The sequence below is a fragment of the Dryobates pubescens genome, chromosome 9 (genome assembly GCF_014839835.1).
Source record: "Dryobates pubescens isolate bDryPub1 chromosome 9, bDryPub1.pri, whole genome shotgun sequence".
NCBI lineage: Eukaryota > Metazoa > Chordata > Aves > Piciformes > Picidae > Dryobates > Dryobates pubescens.
Window position 1 is genome coordinate 5227773 of NC_071620.1, and position 17953 is coordinate 5245725.

Below are 17953 nucleotides of genomic sequence, written 5' to 3' on the forward strand. Positions count from 1 at the left end.
AATCTTGGCACGCATTGCCTCTTCCCTCTTTGAATATCGACTGCCCAAGAAAGAATCATTTTTTTGGGGCTAGTTGTTAGGCTCTTTGGTTGCTGAGGGTTTTTTTGTTTTCTTTTGTTTTGCTGGGGGTTTTTTTGTTTGCTTGCTTGCTTTTTATTGCTATAATTAATCTTTTTTCCCTGTCCAACAACCATGTTTTACACTCAATTCACTGAAAGAGCTGGCTCGTGTTTGTTGAACCAGGTATGTCTACAAAACATTTCATTTACAAATAGGTTGGGCAAATACATATTCCAGGGCATTTGTCATTTCAACATTGATGGACTTATGAAAATACAAGTATATTTAAATATCTGTGTTATTTTATGCCCAACAATGAATAAAATATTATTTATTGACAGGTTAATGTTTCCTGTTGAAGGGAACACACTTGATGGGTTAATGTTTCCCATTCAAGAAGCTTCCACATTTCTTGGACTATTCTGATCTGGGGCATTTTTTTTTCCCCCTTTGATCAATACGTGCTTTTGTGTGTAGGGGCAAAGAAAATTATCACAGTATCACAGTATTACTAAGGTTGGAAGAGACCCCAAGGATCATCAAGTCCAACCTGTCCCAACAGACCTCACGACTAGACCATGGCACCAAGTGCCACGTCCAATCCCCTCTTAAACACCTCCAGGCATGGTGACTCCACCACCTCCCTGGGCAGCACATTCCAATGACGAATGACTCTCTCAGTGAAGAACTTTCTCCTCACCTCGAGTCTAAATCTCCCCTGGCACAGCTTGAGACTGTGTCCCCTTGTTCTGGTGCTGGTTGCCTGGGAGAAGAGACCAACCCTTTCCTGTCTACAACCACCTTTCAGGTAGTTGTAGAGGGCAACGAGGGCAATGAGGTCACCCCTGATCTCTCCAGGCTAAACAATCCCAGCTCCCTCAGCCTCTCCTCACAGGGCTGTGCTCAAGGCCTCTCCCCAGCCTTGTTGCCCTTCTCTGGACACGTTCAAGTGTCTCGATGTCCTTCTTAAACTGAGGGGCCCAGAACTGGACACAGTATCATTCTTCTTTTATCTCTGTGAGACTCATTTTACTATAAATAGAAATGTAATTTGAAGAAAAAAGGCTATTTTTAATATTTACTCTATTTACTGATTAGATTAGGTTCCAGCGATCCTTTAACATTTGTCCACATCGGTCAGGAAAAAGAATTCACATTGTTTTCTTTCCAGTATTTAAATGTGTTCTATGCATATATACTTGAGCCCTGTGTCCAGTTCTGGGCTCCTCAATTTAACAAGAACATTGAGATACTTGAATGTGTCCAAAGAAGGGCAATGAGGCTGTGGAGAGGCCTCGAGCACAAGCCCTGTGAGGAGAGGCTGAGGGAGCTGCAGGTGTTTAACCTGGAGAAGAGGAGGCTCAGGGGAGACCTTATTGCTCTCTCCAACTACCTGAAAGCAGGTTGTAGCCAGGAGGGGGTTGGTCTCTTCTCCTAGGCAACCAGCACCAGAACAAGAGCAGACCCAATTCTTTCAGCCTGTCTCCATAGGAGAGGTGCTCCAGCCTTCTGATGATCTTGGTGGCCCTCCTCTGGACCTGCCCCAGTAAGTGTACATCTCTCTTGTGCTGGGGGCCCCAGAGCTAGACACACCTCTTTCCAGCTTAGAGAGAAGGATCATGTGAGCAGCTCTGTCAAAGGCTTTACAAAAGTCCAGATAGATTTCATTAGATTTAGTATCTCAGATAGTTTGGAATGTTTAACACAAGTTGGTTGGAGTTGGAACTCAGCTGCTGGCTGAGTCAAAACTACAGCAGTCTGTTTCTTAGCTGAACATAAGCAAGAAAGAAAAAACTTTGGTTTAGCACTTGAACAACATAAACCAGATTTGAGAAACATGATGCTTAACTTGAGGGTTTGCAGCCCCAAGGTAAAGTGGAAAGGTAAAGCTGATTTTGTGCTTATATCAGAAATTATTGTTTGGTAATTAGCTGGTCCACAATGTGCATATATTGTCTTCCCTGACCTTGTAAACTGCCAGGTCCATGATAAAAAGCTTACAGTTGATTGCGCTGCTTGCCATCAAGAAAGGAAAGGAAGCACCTGAACTCTTTGTTAAATATTCCTGGAGAATATTCACAGGATCACAGGATGCCAGGGGTTGGGAGGGACCCAGAGAGATCATCGAGTCCAACCCCCCTGCCAGAGCAGGACCATACAATCTAGCTCAGGTCATAGAGGAACGCATCCAGATGGACCTTGAAAGTCTCCAGAGAAGGAGATTCCACAACCTCTCTGGGGAGCCTGCGCTGTGACCCTTACAGCAAGGAAGTTCCCCCTTGTGTTGAGGTGGAACCTCCTGTGCTGTCACTTACATCCATTGCTCCTTATCTTTATCACAGGGAGCAAGTGAGCAGAGCCTGTCCTCTCCCTCCTGACCCCCAGCCCTCAGATATTTATAAACATTTATTAAATCCTCTCTAAGTCTTCTCTTTTCCAGACTAAAAAGCCCCAGGTCCCTCAGCCTCTCCTTATAAGGCAGTGCTCCAGTCCCCTAATCATCCTCATAGCCCTCTGCTGGAGCCTCTCCAGCAGTTCCCTGTCCCTCTTAAACTGGAGAGCCCCAAATTGAATGTAGTACTCAAGATGAGGTCTCACCAGGACAGAGTAGAAGGGGAGGAGAACCTCCCTTGATCTGCTGGACACACTCCTCTTAATACACCCTAAGATCCCATTGGCCTTCTTGGCCAGCAGGGCACATTGCTGTCCCATGGATAACTTGTGGTCCACTAGGACTCCTAGGTCCCTCTCCAATATTTGTGTTGAATAATTTACAGTGGGCTGTCAGGAATTTCTTATTTGTGAAGAGGTTTATTTCTCATTAGTCTAACTAGCTAGTTAGACTAACTAGCTTCCATCTAGAAGAGCTTTTAGCTCTCTGGCTTCTTCACATATGCAAAAGAGCTAGCTGCTTAGTAGAGCTGTAAAATATTGACGTGCACACTCTGGTGCTTTTTTTGGTTTAATTTCTGGCAAAGATGCTCTTTGGTAAAGTAATTCTTTCTGGAATAATTAAGAGGAGGGGGGAAGCCAGTATGCAGCTTGTCTGCATTTCCTGAGACGTGATTTCCAAGCATCTGACAGCATTTAATGTATGTTAGATAAGTTATTAATCACTGAAGTCAATATTAGAAAATAGTATTGCGAACGAGATGAGACGGTGGTCTTTATTGTGCTTCTGCAAGCTTTCTTCCTGTAATATGTCCACAATGCCACATTGTTTACTCAAAAGGCTTTACAGAAAATGTTGCAAGTAGAAGAGTCAATAAACATGTTGCTGTTCATTTCCTTTAATAAATCAGGAAGGGAGCAACCAGTGCCGTTGGCTGAAGCGTATGCTTAGTCTCTTCTCCCAGGCAACCAGTACCAGAACAAGAGAGACAGTCTCAGGCTGCACCAGGGGAGGTTTAGGCTGGAGTTTAGGAGGAAGTTTTACACAGAGAGAGTGATTGCCCATTGGAATGGGCTGCCTGAGGAGGTGGTGGAGTCACCATCACTGGAGGTGTTCAGGAGGAGACTTGATAGGGTGCTTGGTTGCATGGTTTAGTTGGTTGGGTGGTGTTGGATGATAGTTTGGACACGATGATCTTGAAGGTCTCTTCCAACCTGGTTTATTCTATTCTATTCTATTCTATTCTATTCTATTCTATTCTAGTCTAGTCTAGTCTAGTCTAGTCTAGTCTAGTCTAGTCTATTCCATTCCATTCTATTTCATTCCATTCCATTCCATTCCATTCCATTCCATTCCATTCCATTCCATTCCATTCCATTCACCAGAATGAGGAAAAGTGACCCATTTAAAGACTGAGGCTTGTGTGCAATGAATTCAGCAGCTAAACACCCTTCAGTTGAGAAGAGAAAAATTAGGTCTCTGGTCTTTTGCTGTTCTCTTCAAAGATTATTTGAAATCTAGTGATCTTCAGCAAATGAGACATTAGTCGTGTGGGTTAAGGGCATTTCTTGGTTCTGAGAGAACACACAGACAGCTGCTTCTGCAGATAGGGTATGTTCTTCCTCTGACAAAACAGCGTTAAATGTATCCCTCAAGGGAAAATTAGTACTGCTTTACATATTTCACAGAATTACATTTGAAAGGCAGCACTCCTGGAGTCTTGTCAATTTTTATGCTTGCTGTTGCCTCGCTCTTGCCTTTAAAAGTTGTTCTGCTGTTTTTGCAATCTGTTGTTTCCGTATCAAGTTCACGTCTTCCAGCAAACCTGCCACATCCAGATACCTGCAGTAAATAAATACATGCTTGGTTATTTATGATCAGCAAATACTTTTTCTTGAAAATTTAGAGGTTGTTTTGTGGTTTTGTTGAGGTTTGATTTTTTTTAACCAATAAAAACATTATTAGCCAAAGGAGCATGCGGCTTGCTAAGATGTGTACCCATCTTTTGTTGCTATCTGTTAACTGGTGGAATTAATGTGCTGCTCTTTGAACCCCTTTGGCTTTGGGGTGAATGGAATGGAATGGAATGGAATGGAATGGAATGGAATGGAATGGAATGGAATGGAATGGAATGGAATGGAATAGAATAGACCAGGTTGGAAGAGACCTTCAAGATCATCGTGTCCAACCTATCATCCAACACCACCTAATAACTAAACCATGCAACCAAGCATCCTGTCAAGCCTCATCCTGAACACCCCCAGCAATGGCAACCCCACCATCTCCTCGGGCAGCCCATTCCAATGGGCAATCACTCTCTCTGTGTAAAACTTCTTCCTAACCTCCAGTCTAAACCTCCCCTGGCACAGCCTGAGACTGTGTCCTCTTGTTCTGGTGCTGGTTGCCTGGGAGAAGAGACCAACCTCTGCCTGTCTACAACCTCCCTTCAGGTAGTTGTAGAGAGCAATAAGGTCTCCCCTGAGTCTCCTCTTCTCCAGGCTAAGCAACCCCAGCTCCCTCAGCCTCTCCTCATAGGTTTTAGCACTTGATGTAAAACAGGTATTTTGGATATCTGTATACTTAATTGCTGCTCTGTCAGTGGTCTGCATTCAACTTACTGTCCTGTTAGTTAATTGTTACTTAGATGTCTTTGAGGATGTGATTTGATGAGTTTCCTGAATCCTTGCTCTGTCTGCCGTTTGTTTAAATTTCATTCTCGAGCTATTCCTTTACCTTATTTTTTTTTTAGTGAAAACTCACCCACAGTCATGCTTTGTTCTGCTAACACAAAGAATTAATTTTCTCATTTCTGGATTTTTGGATCTGTCTCAACTTTCAGCTTACTTCAAATGGGCCATTATACGGCGATTTAAGGGGGGCCAGATTCTTGTTCACTTCAGGTCTCGTTCACTTCATTACGGAATTAGAGGTTAACATTAAAACTATTTTGGTATGTAGATGATAAGGATGTGAATAAAATGTATAAAGGCATTCCTTTGTGTACAACCCTCTCTAGTAATTTGGGAGATGGAACTGGTAAAGTAGGAAGATTAATCGTGCACCTGCTTCCGTAGCTATTGTTCATTAATCAGATTCTCCTGGTGAGGCTTCTGTATAAAACCGGAGCGCTTCAAAAGGTGATTTCTCCTTTTCCAAATAGTTATTATTGGGAGATAAATCCTTTGAAGAGCTTCGTTGTTATTAATGTTATGTTATTGTGTGCTTCCTGTGAGCTTTTTGTTCTTAGTAAAGTCACAGTGTAATGTGTTCATCCTTCAGTTGACACCAAAACTGAAGATGCCTGTGTTTAGCAAATGTGTAGTCGTCTTTTGCTTCAGCTGAGACTGTGAATAGCTGCTGATCATTACCACTTCTCACCCTTTCTTCTTCTTCAAAGAAATTCCTTCAAACAGTGCAACTAGAGCTGGTTTTGCTTTTGTTGGTTTTGTTGTTTGGGGGGGTTGTTTGTTGGTTGGTTGTTTTCTAACTACTGCAAGTGTTTTTCTATGTAATTACACTCTTTAGTCCTTTGACATCCAGAGATGGTACTTGCAAGTGAAAGGCCATAAGTAGTAACTGCTTAGCTTATCAAAGAAGAACAAATTAGTTGTTTAGTTGGGGTTTTTTTATTTGATAGTGTTAACCTTTCTGTGGCACGTAGCTTATTTTGAACCTTATATGCACGGCTGAATGTGTCCATTTCTAATAATAATGTCATCACTTCTTGTAGTAACTTTCTTATGTAACTTTCAGTCTCTTTCTCATATTCTTTCCAGTTCAAATGAAAGGCTAAAGTTATGTAAGTAGCATAAATATGTCCCTGAAGAACTCTGCTCTGCTGGGAACACACGGTTCTTTCTTCTCATCATGGTCCCTGTCAATGAGCTGCTTCTAATTCCCAGGTCTCCCTCCACCTGGAGGCTTCTGATCAAGAGGATTTAGCTACAGCCTTCTCATGGCTTCCCATGCTTCAGTTTCCCCCATTCTTTTTTGTTCACCCTTCTATGTTTTTCTCTTGTTCACCCTTCTGTATTTTTTCTCTTTTTTGGTACTAACACTTCTTTTTTTTATTCAAGGTCCCTTGCTGAACAAATGAAACTCTGAACTATTTATTCATAACATCAGCATATTACTGCCCAGCTTCCAGTTCTTCATCGCTCATGACAATTCTCTTTGTTTGACTTCAGGGTTACTCTGCTTACATCTTAGTCTCCTTGTTCAGTCCCTGTCTTTTCCTGTCCCCCTCTCTGTGGCCCAATAATCTGCGTAGCTACATCTCCTTCGGGATGTTTCCATAGATTATGAAAACGATAGATTTGCTGTCAGAGACTGTATTTTCTTATGTTTCTCTTACTGAAGTTCTCTTTTTTTAAACCTATGGATCCATGGGAACTATATGACTGAGTTAAAGTGCTCTTATTTAAAACATGCATGCCTTCTGCTGAATGTCACTATTAGTTCCCTCTTTGTTTTTCCTTTGTTATAAGTTTAGAGGGTTTTTTTCTTCCGGTGGAACAACCAGGATCTTTTTTTCTTCTTTAATTTCATCTGTAGATTCTTCTTTGCTTTCTTCATAATTACATTTTTCTGTTGATGGTGATGAAGCATCATAATTAGGTTCAAGGGTCCCTTTTCAGGCTCAAGCACAAGGAATGCTGCGCTGAGTTCTCTGACCTTCATTTTTCCTGACAGGCTCAGATTTAACAACCAAGATTTCACATGCCAGAGCAGGCTTCCTCCTTGAACATTTTCAGGTAGTTCTTACTTCCATATTGATTCTTCTCACATTATTCCCTCTATCAGCCATCTGAAGCTTCATCTCTCTCTCATTTCTCTCTTCTCTGTGTCTCTTTCCTTTCCAGCACACCTCTGTGCCTGCAACTCCATCCCATTTCACCCCGTGCACATTCTTTCTCTCCCTCCTCCCTCTCATTCCTCTGGATCTTCCAGATGAGTAGCTTTCTTGGCAGATTCATGGATGTCAAATAATTTATTGTGGCTTTAGACTCAAAGATCAATTGTTCCATGTCTGCCTTGGTACTCTGTTGATTTTATTCATCTTTGGCATTCGTGCCTGCTGCGGAATCAAAGGCTTTCTTACCCTGCATGCCTCAAGTGGTCACCTTAGAGATTTAAAACCTTTTTTTTCTTATTATTTTATTTCAGCACTGTACAACCATATTCTCTGCAATCTTCTGCTTATTTTCTTGGGAGAGGATTAGCAGGCTTAAAGGGTAGGAAGAAAGAGGGTCATAAGCTTGTCTTTTCATGCCTCAGCCTTCAGGCAGCCATTGTGAGCCACCCCCTCAGCTATGTGGATTCCTAACCTCCATGTGTATGCATGGGAAGGGGGAAAACGGGAGGGGAGGAGGAGGTGTGGTGGTACTGCCTTTTGTCTGTATAATTAATCTTGTAGATTTTATTAATTCAGTGGAATCAGTGAGGAACTGTGTTCTTTGTAGCAGTCTGATGAACTTGTGGCTTAGCTGCCTGTCATTTTAATTGCTTAGTCTGCCAACAAGTTATTGAAAAGCCATACTTGAAAACTGTGTCATGAATAGTGAGCCCATAGAACATACCATTTTATGCCATCTTGGCACAGCCAATACTGAGAATGTCTGCAAACACACACACACACACACACACACACACACACACACACACACATATATATAAATCCAAGAGCCGGGTTCTGCACATTGGCCACAGCAACCCCATGCAGAGCTACAGGCTGGGGTCAGAGTGGCTGGAGAGCAGCCAGGCAGAGAGGGACCTGGGGGTGCTGGTTGATGGTAGGCTGAACATGAGCCTGCAGTGTACCCAGGCAGCCAGGAGGCCCAATGGCATCCTGGCCTGCATCAGGAACAGTGTGGCCAGCAGGAGCAGGGAGGTCATTCTGCCCCTGTACACTGCACTGGTTAGGCCACACCTCGAGTCCTGTGTCCAGTTCTGGGCCCCTCAGTTTAGGAAGGAGGTTGACTTGCTGGAACGAGTCCAGAGAAGGGCAACAAAGTTGGTGAGGGGTTTGGAACACAAGCCATACGAGGAGAGGCTGAGGGAGCTGGGGTTGCTTAGCCTGGAGAAGAGGAGACTCAGGGGTGACCTTATTGCTCTCTACAACTACCTTAAGGGAGGTTGTAGACAGGTGGATGTTGGTCTCTTCTCCCAGGCAACCCACACCAGAACAAGGGGACACAGTCTCAGGCTGCAATAGGGGAGGTTTAGGGTGGATGTTAGGAGGAAGTTTTACACAGAGAGAGTGATTGCCCATTGGAATGGGCTGCCCGAGGAGGTGGTGGAGTCACCATCGCTGGAGGTGTTCAGGAGGAGACTTGACAGGGTGCTTGGTGCCATGGTTTAGTTGATTAGGTGGTGTTGGATGATAGGTTGAACATGATGATCTTGAAGGTCTCTTCTAACCTGTCTATTCTATTCTATTCTATTCTATTCTATATAAACATTTGCAGGACTAAATGTGCTTTTTCTGAAGAAAGAAAAAAATCAATGTGTTTGGATGCCTTTTTCTACTTAAAGAGGAATTTTCGCTTTTTGCATGACAAATAGCAGTGGAAATGTCTTCAAAAGTTCACTGTCAGCCCCACAGGAAGAAAAGACATGCCATTTGCTGGGAACTATCAGATACAATCTAATTTACTTTGTTCTTTGGGCAGGTATTTTTTTTTGTTGAGGGTTTTTTAAGTATTTTTGGTGGGTTGGGTTGAGGTTTTTTTTTTCTTGTTACCTGGAGCTGCAGAGCCCTGGATCTTGCCATTCTGATTTGGGTTATGTGCATTCTGGTCTGGAGTCCCAAGGTCAGAAGGGCACTGTTGTCCAACTGTCCTCCTGTCATTGCCAGCTCTCTGCTGAAGGCAGGGTAGAATGCATAAACCCTCACTCTTAACAATTAACCATGCCATTGACTGCATCTGCCTGCATGGTACTCTCTGCTCCTCTGTGGAATACCCTGACTTTCTTCTGGCATCAGGAAAAGTGTGACACTTGGATTTTTTTTCATAGTCTGAGACTCCCAGCTCCCAGAGCAGTCATGGGACTCCATCACACAGAGCTTGAGAAAGGAAAATCATACGTATTTAGCCTCCTGTTTGCTAACAGAGAGGCATGCACAAGCCAGGAACGTCGTAAATCAATCATAAAGCTGAGGGGGGAAATTATTTGACTGGTGAAATATTCATGATGCACTCGTATATTGCAGCAGTAGGTTTGTAAATACATGAATGTATTGCTGGCTGGTAGGAGGCTTTGTGGAGGAAACCACTCTCTTTCTTGTGCCACGATCTGTCATCTCCATACGCACAGAAATCCATGTTTGTGATCATGCTTGCAGTAAAATGTGCTGTGGTGGGTTGAAATACAACCCCCCCCCCCACACACACACACACCCCCCCCATTAAGTTTGCCAGAGCAGTTCAGTTGGAAGCAAATGAAAGCTGTGTTTAAAAGCAAAACTACAATCTACAATGGAATGCAATGAGTATGGACAAAATATACAGGAGTTACAGTATTCACAGGTATTTACAATTAATAAACAGCACAAGAACCCTCCTGATCAAAGACACAGGCAGCTACTAGCTTCTCCCTCTCTGCCCCTCCCACCCCCCTTAGCCCCCTGTACAAAAGGGAAAAGAGACAGAAGCAGAGAAATTAATACCAAAACAATGCAGCCAAGGTCAAGCAGAAGTGAATTAGTATCCCTCCCAGAGCAAAGCAGTGAGAATTGTTTTGAGAGAACTAGTTTTAGTCCCTTATCTCTTCCAATGGGATTGTTTAGAATTCTCTTTATTTTCCTTTTTACACCCAATAGTGATTTATTTACATTTTACTACTTTCTGTTCAAGATCTGTGAAAAATTGTTAAAGGCACAGCCTAAACCTACCACGTGTGCTTTAATTAGTTGCAGATAATAAAAGTACAACAACACATTTTAATGTGTCTTTAAAATTGACATTCTCAGGTAATTAACAATCCTGTAGGTGTAGTTTATAAAGCTGTAAATGTTTTACCAGTGCACTTCGACTGCCAGGACAAGTAGGGTAGTTGTAAATGACCTAGCATCGTAAATCTCTTCTCTCTTCATGGAAAATGTGTAGGTTTCACACACTATACTTTGTTGTGGGAGGTTTCACAGTATCACAGAATCACCAAGGTTGGAAGAGACTTCAAAGATCGAGTCCAACCTGTCACCACAGACCTCATGACTAGACCATGGCACCAAGTGCCACATCCAATCCCCTCTTGAACACCTCCAGGGATGGTGACTCCACCACCTCCCTGGGCAGCCCATTCCAATGACGAATGACTCTCTCCATGAAGAACTTTATCCTCACCCCGAGCCTAAATTTCCCCTGGTGCAGCTTGAGACTGTGTCCTCTTGTTCTGGTGCTGGTTGCTAGAGAGAAGAGACCAACCCCTTCCTGGCTACAACCACCTTTCAGGTAGTTGTAGAGAGCAATGAGGTCTCCCCTGAGCCTCCTCCTCTCCAGGCTAAACAACCCCAGCTCCCTCAGCCTCTCCTCACAGGGCTGTGCTCAAGGCCTCTCCCCAGCCTCATTGCCCTTCTCTGGACACGTTCAAGTGTCTCGATGTCCTTCTTAAACTGAGGGGCCCAGAACTGGACACAGGACTCAAGGTGTGGCCTAACCACTGCAGAGTACAGGGGCACAATGACTTCCCTGCTCCTGCTGGCCACACCATTCTTGATGCAGGCCAGGATGCCACTGGCCTTCCTGGCCACCTGGGCACACTGCTGGCTCATGTTTAGGCGGCTGTCAATCAGCACCCCCAGGTCCCTCTCTGTTTGGCAGCTCTCCAGCCACTCTGACCCCAGCCTGTAGCTCTGTTTCCTATTTGAATATATTCTATGGTTCTATATATTCTATGATTCTAATATATTCCCTTTGTATCTCACAGAGCTGCCTAACTTCTTAGAATCATCGAATCAACCAGGTTGGAAAGGAGCTCAGAGCTCATCAAGTCCAACCTGTCACCTGATACCTAACATTGCAGGCATACACACTCTCAGCCCTCCAACCAACATCTGTTCTGCTTCTCAGTACTAGGTGTTAAGAGTTTAAGTTGTAGGGAGGATGGTGCCATGGTTTAGTAGTCATGAGGTCTTGGGTGAGAGGTTGGACTTGATGATCTTTGAGGTCTTTTCCAACCTTATTGATTCTATGATGGCCAAAGACAAAAATCCTTAAAAGAAACCTTGATAGCAGTGATATGGCTAAGAATATTTGTGGTGGAATTGAATTTTTAACGTATGCTTTTCAAAAACATATTGGGGGGGTGGTGTTGGTGGTGCCCTTTTTTCTGGACCAGGTCAGGCTTAGCTGGGGGTTGGTTTATTGTCTGGGAAAAGGCTTTGCTCCAAATTTTTTTCACAGTGAGCATATTGCTGTTTCATCACAGCAGTGAAGGGCCATGGCAACTGTAAACCTGTATCTAGTCTGAGATTATATTTCCCAAGTGGGAATACATTTCATTAGAAGCATAGCTGTACCTTCAGCACTATGTTTTAGTCCCTAAAAGGTCTTATATACCTTGCTTCTACTTGAAATACATCCATAACATGACATCTTCCAAACATGTCCTAAGCTACTGTGAGTTGCTAGAGATCTCAGATGACCAATATTGCTTCTGTAAAGTCAGCAATTTGGAGACGTATTCTACTGTTTATGTACCAAAGTGTTCCTCCTATTTGGTTTTGGGTTGATTGTTGGGTTGCTTTTGGTTTGGTTTGGTTTTTGACAGACCTGAGTAGAAAATACTCGGGCTGTCAGAGCCAGAGCATTTCCCTCAGCAAGGAAGAGGAAAGCACCATGGGACCATTCCCTTCCTTAGGGAACAACCAGAGCCTCCATTGCTCCTCCCTTTGTGCTTGTCAGAAGTGACCATCCTGATCACCCTCTGGCAGATTTTTCTGTGAGTCCTGGTCTAACCTTAGAGAAACAGAATGCATCCTGATACCTCTCTCTGTCATTTCCTCCTGGCTGTCATGGGACATTTTCCTCTCACCCTTTTGCACACATGGCCAGGCTGATTCTGTTGTCTGCTTTCTCACCCAGGCACCTTACTTTTCTTTAAGCTTTTCTCCATCTGGATGGCTGGTATGTAATGTAAGTGATAAGCCTAGAAATGTGGAATAAATGGGACTTATTTCAGTAGCTGTGGCCTGAGTGGTAGAGCATATGGTATGAAAACCACTGAGTCCATGCAGGGTTAGGGAAAGTCAGCCCTGGCAGTGAGGCATGTAGGTAGAAGCTGTTCTGTGGTAGCAACTAATGAGTTTTCTTTTAGAAAGGAGTTGTTTAAGTTGCTCTTTCTCCTTCTTGCTTTTCACCTCTCTTCAAGCATGGCTGCCTCTTATTCTTGCAGTCACTGAAGGCACAGAAGGTCTCTATGGTCCTGAGTACTCCTGCAGAGACTGGAGAGAAAACTCTGCATCCTCCAGTGTATTTCCCGGTGGCAAAAAGATCAGGAGTGGCTTGGCCACTTGCAGGCTCAGGCTGAAGTGAGAAACATCAGCCACCAGAGGACTGACTTTCTTGGGTGGTCTTCAAATAATACACAAAGGACAAAAAATGTAGCATTTGGAAATGACAGTCAGCAGGTTTAAGCTAGATAAAATTTAAGAAGGACATTGAGATATTTGAATGTGTCCAGAGAAGGGCAATGAGGCTGGTGAGGGATCTCAAGCACAAGCCATGTGAGGAGAGGCTGAGGGAGCTGGGATTGTTTAGCCTGGAGAAGAGGAGGCTCAGGGGAGACCTTACTGCTGTCTACATCTGCCTGAAGGGAGGTTGTAGCCAGGTGGGGGTTGGTCTCTTCTCCCAGGCAACCAGCACCAGAACAAGAGGACACAGTCTCAAGCTGTGTCAGGGGAGGTTTAGGCTGGAGGTTAGGAAGAAGTTCTTCACAGAAAGAGAGATTGCCCCTTGGAATGTGCTGCTGAGGGAGGTGGTGGAGTCACCATCACTGGAGATGTTTAGGAAGAGACTGGATGGGGTGCTTGGTGCCATGGTTTACTTGATTAGATGGTATTGGATGAGAGGTTGGACTCGATGATGCTCTTTTCCAACCTGCTTTATTCTGTATTCAGTTGGCAAAACAGTTTGCATGAAGCTACCAGCGACTTGTTTAGGGGGATGATTTTGTAGGTCCTTCCAGTAGTTTTGTCCCACTCCTGGGCAGTTTCCATACAGGAACAACAGCCTGCAACCTCCTTGAGACACTGCTGTGTGCTCAGAGCCACAAAATGGTTGTCCCTAGGAGTGCTCATTAGCCAGTGCCAAAGCTAACCAAATTTTGGGGAAACACCAAGATACCAACAGGGTTGTAAGTAATGAGAGTTGATTACAGAGAGCCATGATGTCTGTTTGAGGGTCTTATGCTCTATGTCATGGATTGAGTTGAACCTGCTGCTGTTATTCATACCATGCTGCAGTTATACCATGCTGCAGTCATGCCAGCTTCAAAACAATGAAAGTGCTGGCTGGAGCAAAGTATTATGGGGCTTGAAGTTCAGATTGCAATATGGGAGGCTTCTGGTTCCAGTTGCTGCTTCTGGGATCTGGCTTCTTGGATGTGGTCTTTTTTCCTTCTGCAGGCATGGCAATGGAAAGAGTGGGACTTGCATAGCTGCTGGGTTTGGGTTTCTGTTTTATGCCTTTTTTTCCCCTCCCTTTGTATTTCAGTGCACCACTTCTGCAAATAGGCTAAGATGGAGTTATCACGTATTGTATTATTAGATTAATTAGATTATTAGCAAAGGTAATTACACATTGTGCTTATGTTACATTAAACTATCTCTATCTCAGCCCTGAGTTTTGTGTGTTACTCTTCCCCTCGCTTTTGTGTTGGGGGTGCAGGTGGTTTAGCCCTTGTGCTAAATCATTTCACTCTATAAGATAGGCCTGGAAAGGACAAAACCAAATGAGGAGTCTGAAAGCCTGTTCTGCTGTGGAATTTGCTTGCCCGTGCTAATATTCCTTCCTGCCCTTGTTTTTATGTGTAATGATAAATGTCCTTGCATCAATACACTCATAATGCATCTTGCTTATCCCTTCAAAGCCAGCCCTAGTAGCTTTCATTAGAATTTCAGGATATTTATGGCTTTGTAAATGACTGGAAATCTGCAATTTGTTGTTAGGAATTAGGAAAAATCTCATTCTAGGTGGGGCTGAAGATCAGCTTTGGCCTTTGAGGGGCTGAACCACCTCTGGGCTTGGTAGACAAAAACAAAGTCAGACAGTGCCCAGATTTACAGCAGCAAGTGGGTCTTAGTTACTCAGATGTCTCTGATAATGTGTCATCCGCTGTTGCTGGCAGGGATCAGGGTTTAGGCTCAGAAATAATTTCTCTCTAGCTCAAGAGATAACAGAAATACCTCTTCTGCAAGAGCAAAAAGAGAAAGTGGTAGTAACAGAGGGGACAATGACAACCACACATGTGAAAATGCGTACATGTACTGCATATACACACTGCAAATGCTAACAGAGAGAAGAGCTGCTCAGAGGAAAACCATGGTGTTTCACTCTGTTGTGCTCTGTGCTTTCAGCTTTGAAATACAGGAAGAGAAGAGAATTTGTAAGGTTTCAGAAAGGGGTTTATTTTGGTTTTGGTGAAGGGCTAAAACAGTTGGCTGGGGGTGGGGGAAGGATAATAATCAAAGGAGGCTTTTCAAGGCTAAGTTGTAGTCCAGGAAATCAAGAGGAGGGTTGTTAATTGGTTTGTACAACACGATGGTCTCAGTCCACAGTAACTTCAGCCACTCAATGGTAGTTTTTATTTTTCTCTCTCTCTTTATAGGTTAAGTGAATAGGGGAAGAAAAAGCCAACAACCAACCAAACAAAAGAAAACCCCCAAACCAAAAACGAAGCTGCTTCCAAGTATTGAAGATACACGGCCAGGATGAACACGAGGGACGGAAAGGCGACCGAAGGAGGTCTCAACGTCACGCTTACCATACGCCTGCTCATGCACGGCAAGGTGAAGAAGCATTTACTGTTGCCACAGCAGCTGCTTGTGTATTGAGTGAGTGTGTGCAGTTGCCATCAGAGCCTGACAGTGCCATGGACAGAGGGTTTGCTCCTTCTCCTCCAACCTGAGTCAAAAGCACCCTTGCCATGACCTAAAAATCACCCCCCACCTTTCAAGGCATCACACTTAAGTTTGCACTGCAGCCCAAATTCATTGGAACAAACCCTGCTTATACCAAAGCATAGAATCATAGAATTGTTAGGGTTGGAAGGGACTTCAAGGATCATCTCATTCCAACCTCCCTGCCAGGGCCAGGGCCTCCTCACACTAGATCAGGTTGCTCACAGCCACATCCAGCCTGACCTCTTAAAAACCTCCAGGGATGAGGCTTCCACCACCTCCCTGGGCAACCTGTTCCAGTGTCTCACCACTCTCATGGGGAAGAACTTCTTCCTAACATCCGATCTGAATCTACCCATTTCTAGTTTTTTTCCATTCCCCCTAGTCCTGTCATTACCTGGCACCCTAAAACGTCTCTCCCCAGGTTTCTTGTAGCCCCCTTTAGATACTGGAAGGCCACAATTAGATCTCTTCAGAGCCTTCTCTTCTCCAGACTGAACAGCCCCAACTCCCTCAGTCTGTCTTCATAGGAGAGGTGCTCCAGCCCTCTGATCATGTGTCGAAGGCAAGTGGGATAGTTCTATGTTATTCTGGTGTAGGATCTTATTAGAGTGAACCCCCTGATATACCAAGCATCTGTCCAGGTCCCTTATGGATTTCTTTTGGAAAGATGACTGTCGCTTCATTTCTGTCCACCACAGCACTTAAACACGCGAGGTTAAGTGCGAAATCTGTGCCACAGACAAAGTGCCAGATCAGTATTGTCAGGCTTAACACTCTGATAGCTGTTTATTTCAGATTGTCAGATCACAAAATGGACTTCTGATTTAAAAAACCACATTTCATAGGTAGGTTTGTGTTATTTGCATCAGGCAGCTCCAGGCATTATTAGGACATCGAGACACTTGAACATGTCCAGGGAAGGGCCACAAGGCTGGGGAGAGGCCTTGAGCACAAGCCCTATGAGGAGAGGCTGAGGGAGCTGGGATTGTTTAGCCTGGAGAGGAGGAGGCTCAGGGGTGACCTCATTGCTCTCTACAACTACCTGAAGGCTGGTTGTAGCCAGGAAGGGGTTGGTCTCTTCTCCCAGGCAACCAGCACCAGAAGGGACACAGTCTCAAGCTGTGCCAGGGGAGATTTAGACTCGAGGTGAGGAGAAAGTTCTTCACTGAGAGAGTCATTTGTCATTGGAATGTGCTGCCCAGGGAGGTGGTGGAGTCACCATCCCTGGAGAGGTTCAAGAGGAGATTGGACGTGGCACTTGGTGCCATGGTCTAGTCATGAGGTCTGTGGTGACAGGTTGGACTCGATGATCCTTGAGGTCTCTTCCAACCTTAGTGATACTGTGATACTGTGCCTCCCTCTGTGTTTTGGTTATGGAGCTGCTAGGAGTGAGGGGATATGGTTTAAATTCAGAGATTAGAAAAACCTCAGAAATTAGGTTATGTCAGGTCAAATTATGTGTTTTCTCAGAAATTATAAAACCATTTTGTTATATTTACTCCCTCCTCCCCCCCATAAGATTCAGCTTCAGGCAGGCATCTGGTGTGTAAAAGCTCCATTTTAAACAGGGATCTGCCAAACAAATTTAATAACAGTCTCTCTTACCAAACCCACCTAAAATCTGTACAGGTCTGCATTAAAATTTAGGTCTCAGAGGTTGATTGTACCAGGTTCTGGCCCCAGTCCAAAAAACATATTTGCACACATCCTTATCCTGGGGGGTATAAGTAGCCCTGCTGCTTTCAAATTCCCATGCTTTTTTTGAACCACTGTCAGACAGCTGTGCTTATTTCAGATTCATGCCTTTAAAGCAAAAATCGAGTTTCTGTCATTTTCAGGACATCTTAGTTCAACTGTGGGCTAGGTTGTTGGTTTTGGTTTGGGTTTTTAATTTTAAAAATATCAGTTAAATTAGAAGCAGCTAATTTTCTGTGTTAACCATCAGTGACTGTGTGCAACCACTTTTAACATTAAGTACTGGGACCAGTCTTGTTTAACATCTTTGTTGGCGACATGGACGGTGGCATTGAGTGCACCCTCAGCGAGTTTGCTGATGACACCAAGCTGTGTGGTGCAGCAGACACACTGGAGGGAAGGGAGGCCATCCAGAGGGACCTTGACAGGCTGGAGAGGTAGGCCCATGACAACCTCATGAGGTTCAACAAGACTAAATGCAAGGTCCTGCATCTGGGTTGGGGCAATCCCAAGCACTGATATAGGCTGGGCAGGGACTGGCTTGAGAGCAGCCCTGAAGAAAAGGATCTGGGGGTGGTGGGGGATGAGAAGCTCAACATGAGCCACCAGTGTGCACTTGCAGCCCAAAAAGCCAATCACATCCTGGGCTGCATCAAGGGAAGCAGAGCCAGTAGGTCGAGGGA

The 17953-nt window shown here is 44.3% G+C and overlaps 1 protein-coding gene across 13 annotated transcripts in view; it reads left to right on the forward strand.

Annotated features, from left to right (window-relative positions):
* LOC104299421 (poly(rC)-binding protein 3) overlaps nucleotides 1-17953 on the forward strand; it is a 588572-nt gene that overhangs the window by 492560 nt on the left and 78059 nt on the right. For all 13 annotated transcript variants that reach the window (XM_054164280.1, XM_054164281.1, XM_054164289.1 and 10 more), the window contains one exon: nucleotides 15281-15461. In XM_054164280.1, the coding sequence (XP_054020255.1) occupies nucleotides 15384-15461 (78 nt within the window). In that variant the 5' untranslated portion in view covers nucleotides 15281-15383. The remainder of the gene's footprint in view (nucleotides 1-15280; nucleotides 15462-17953) is intronic.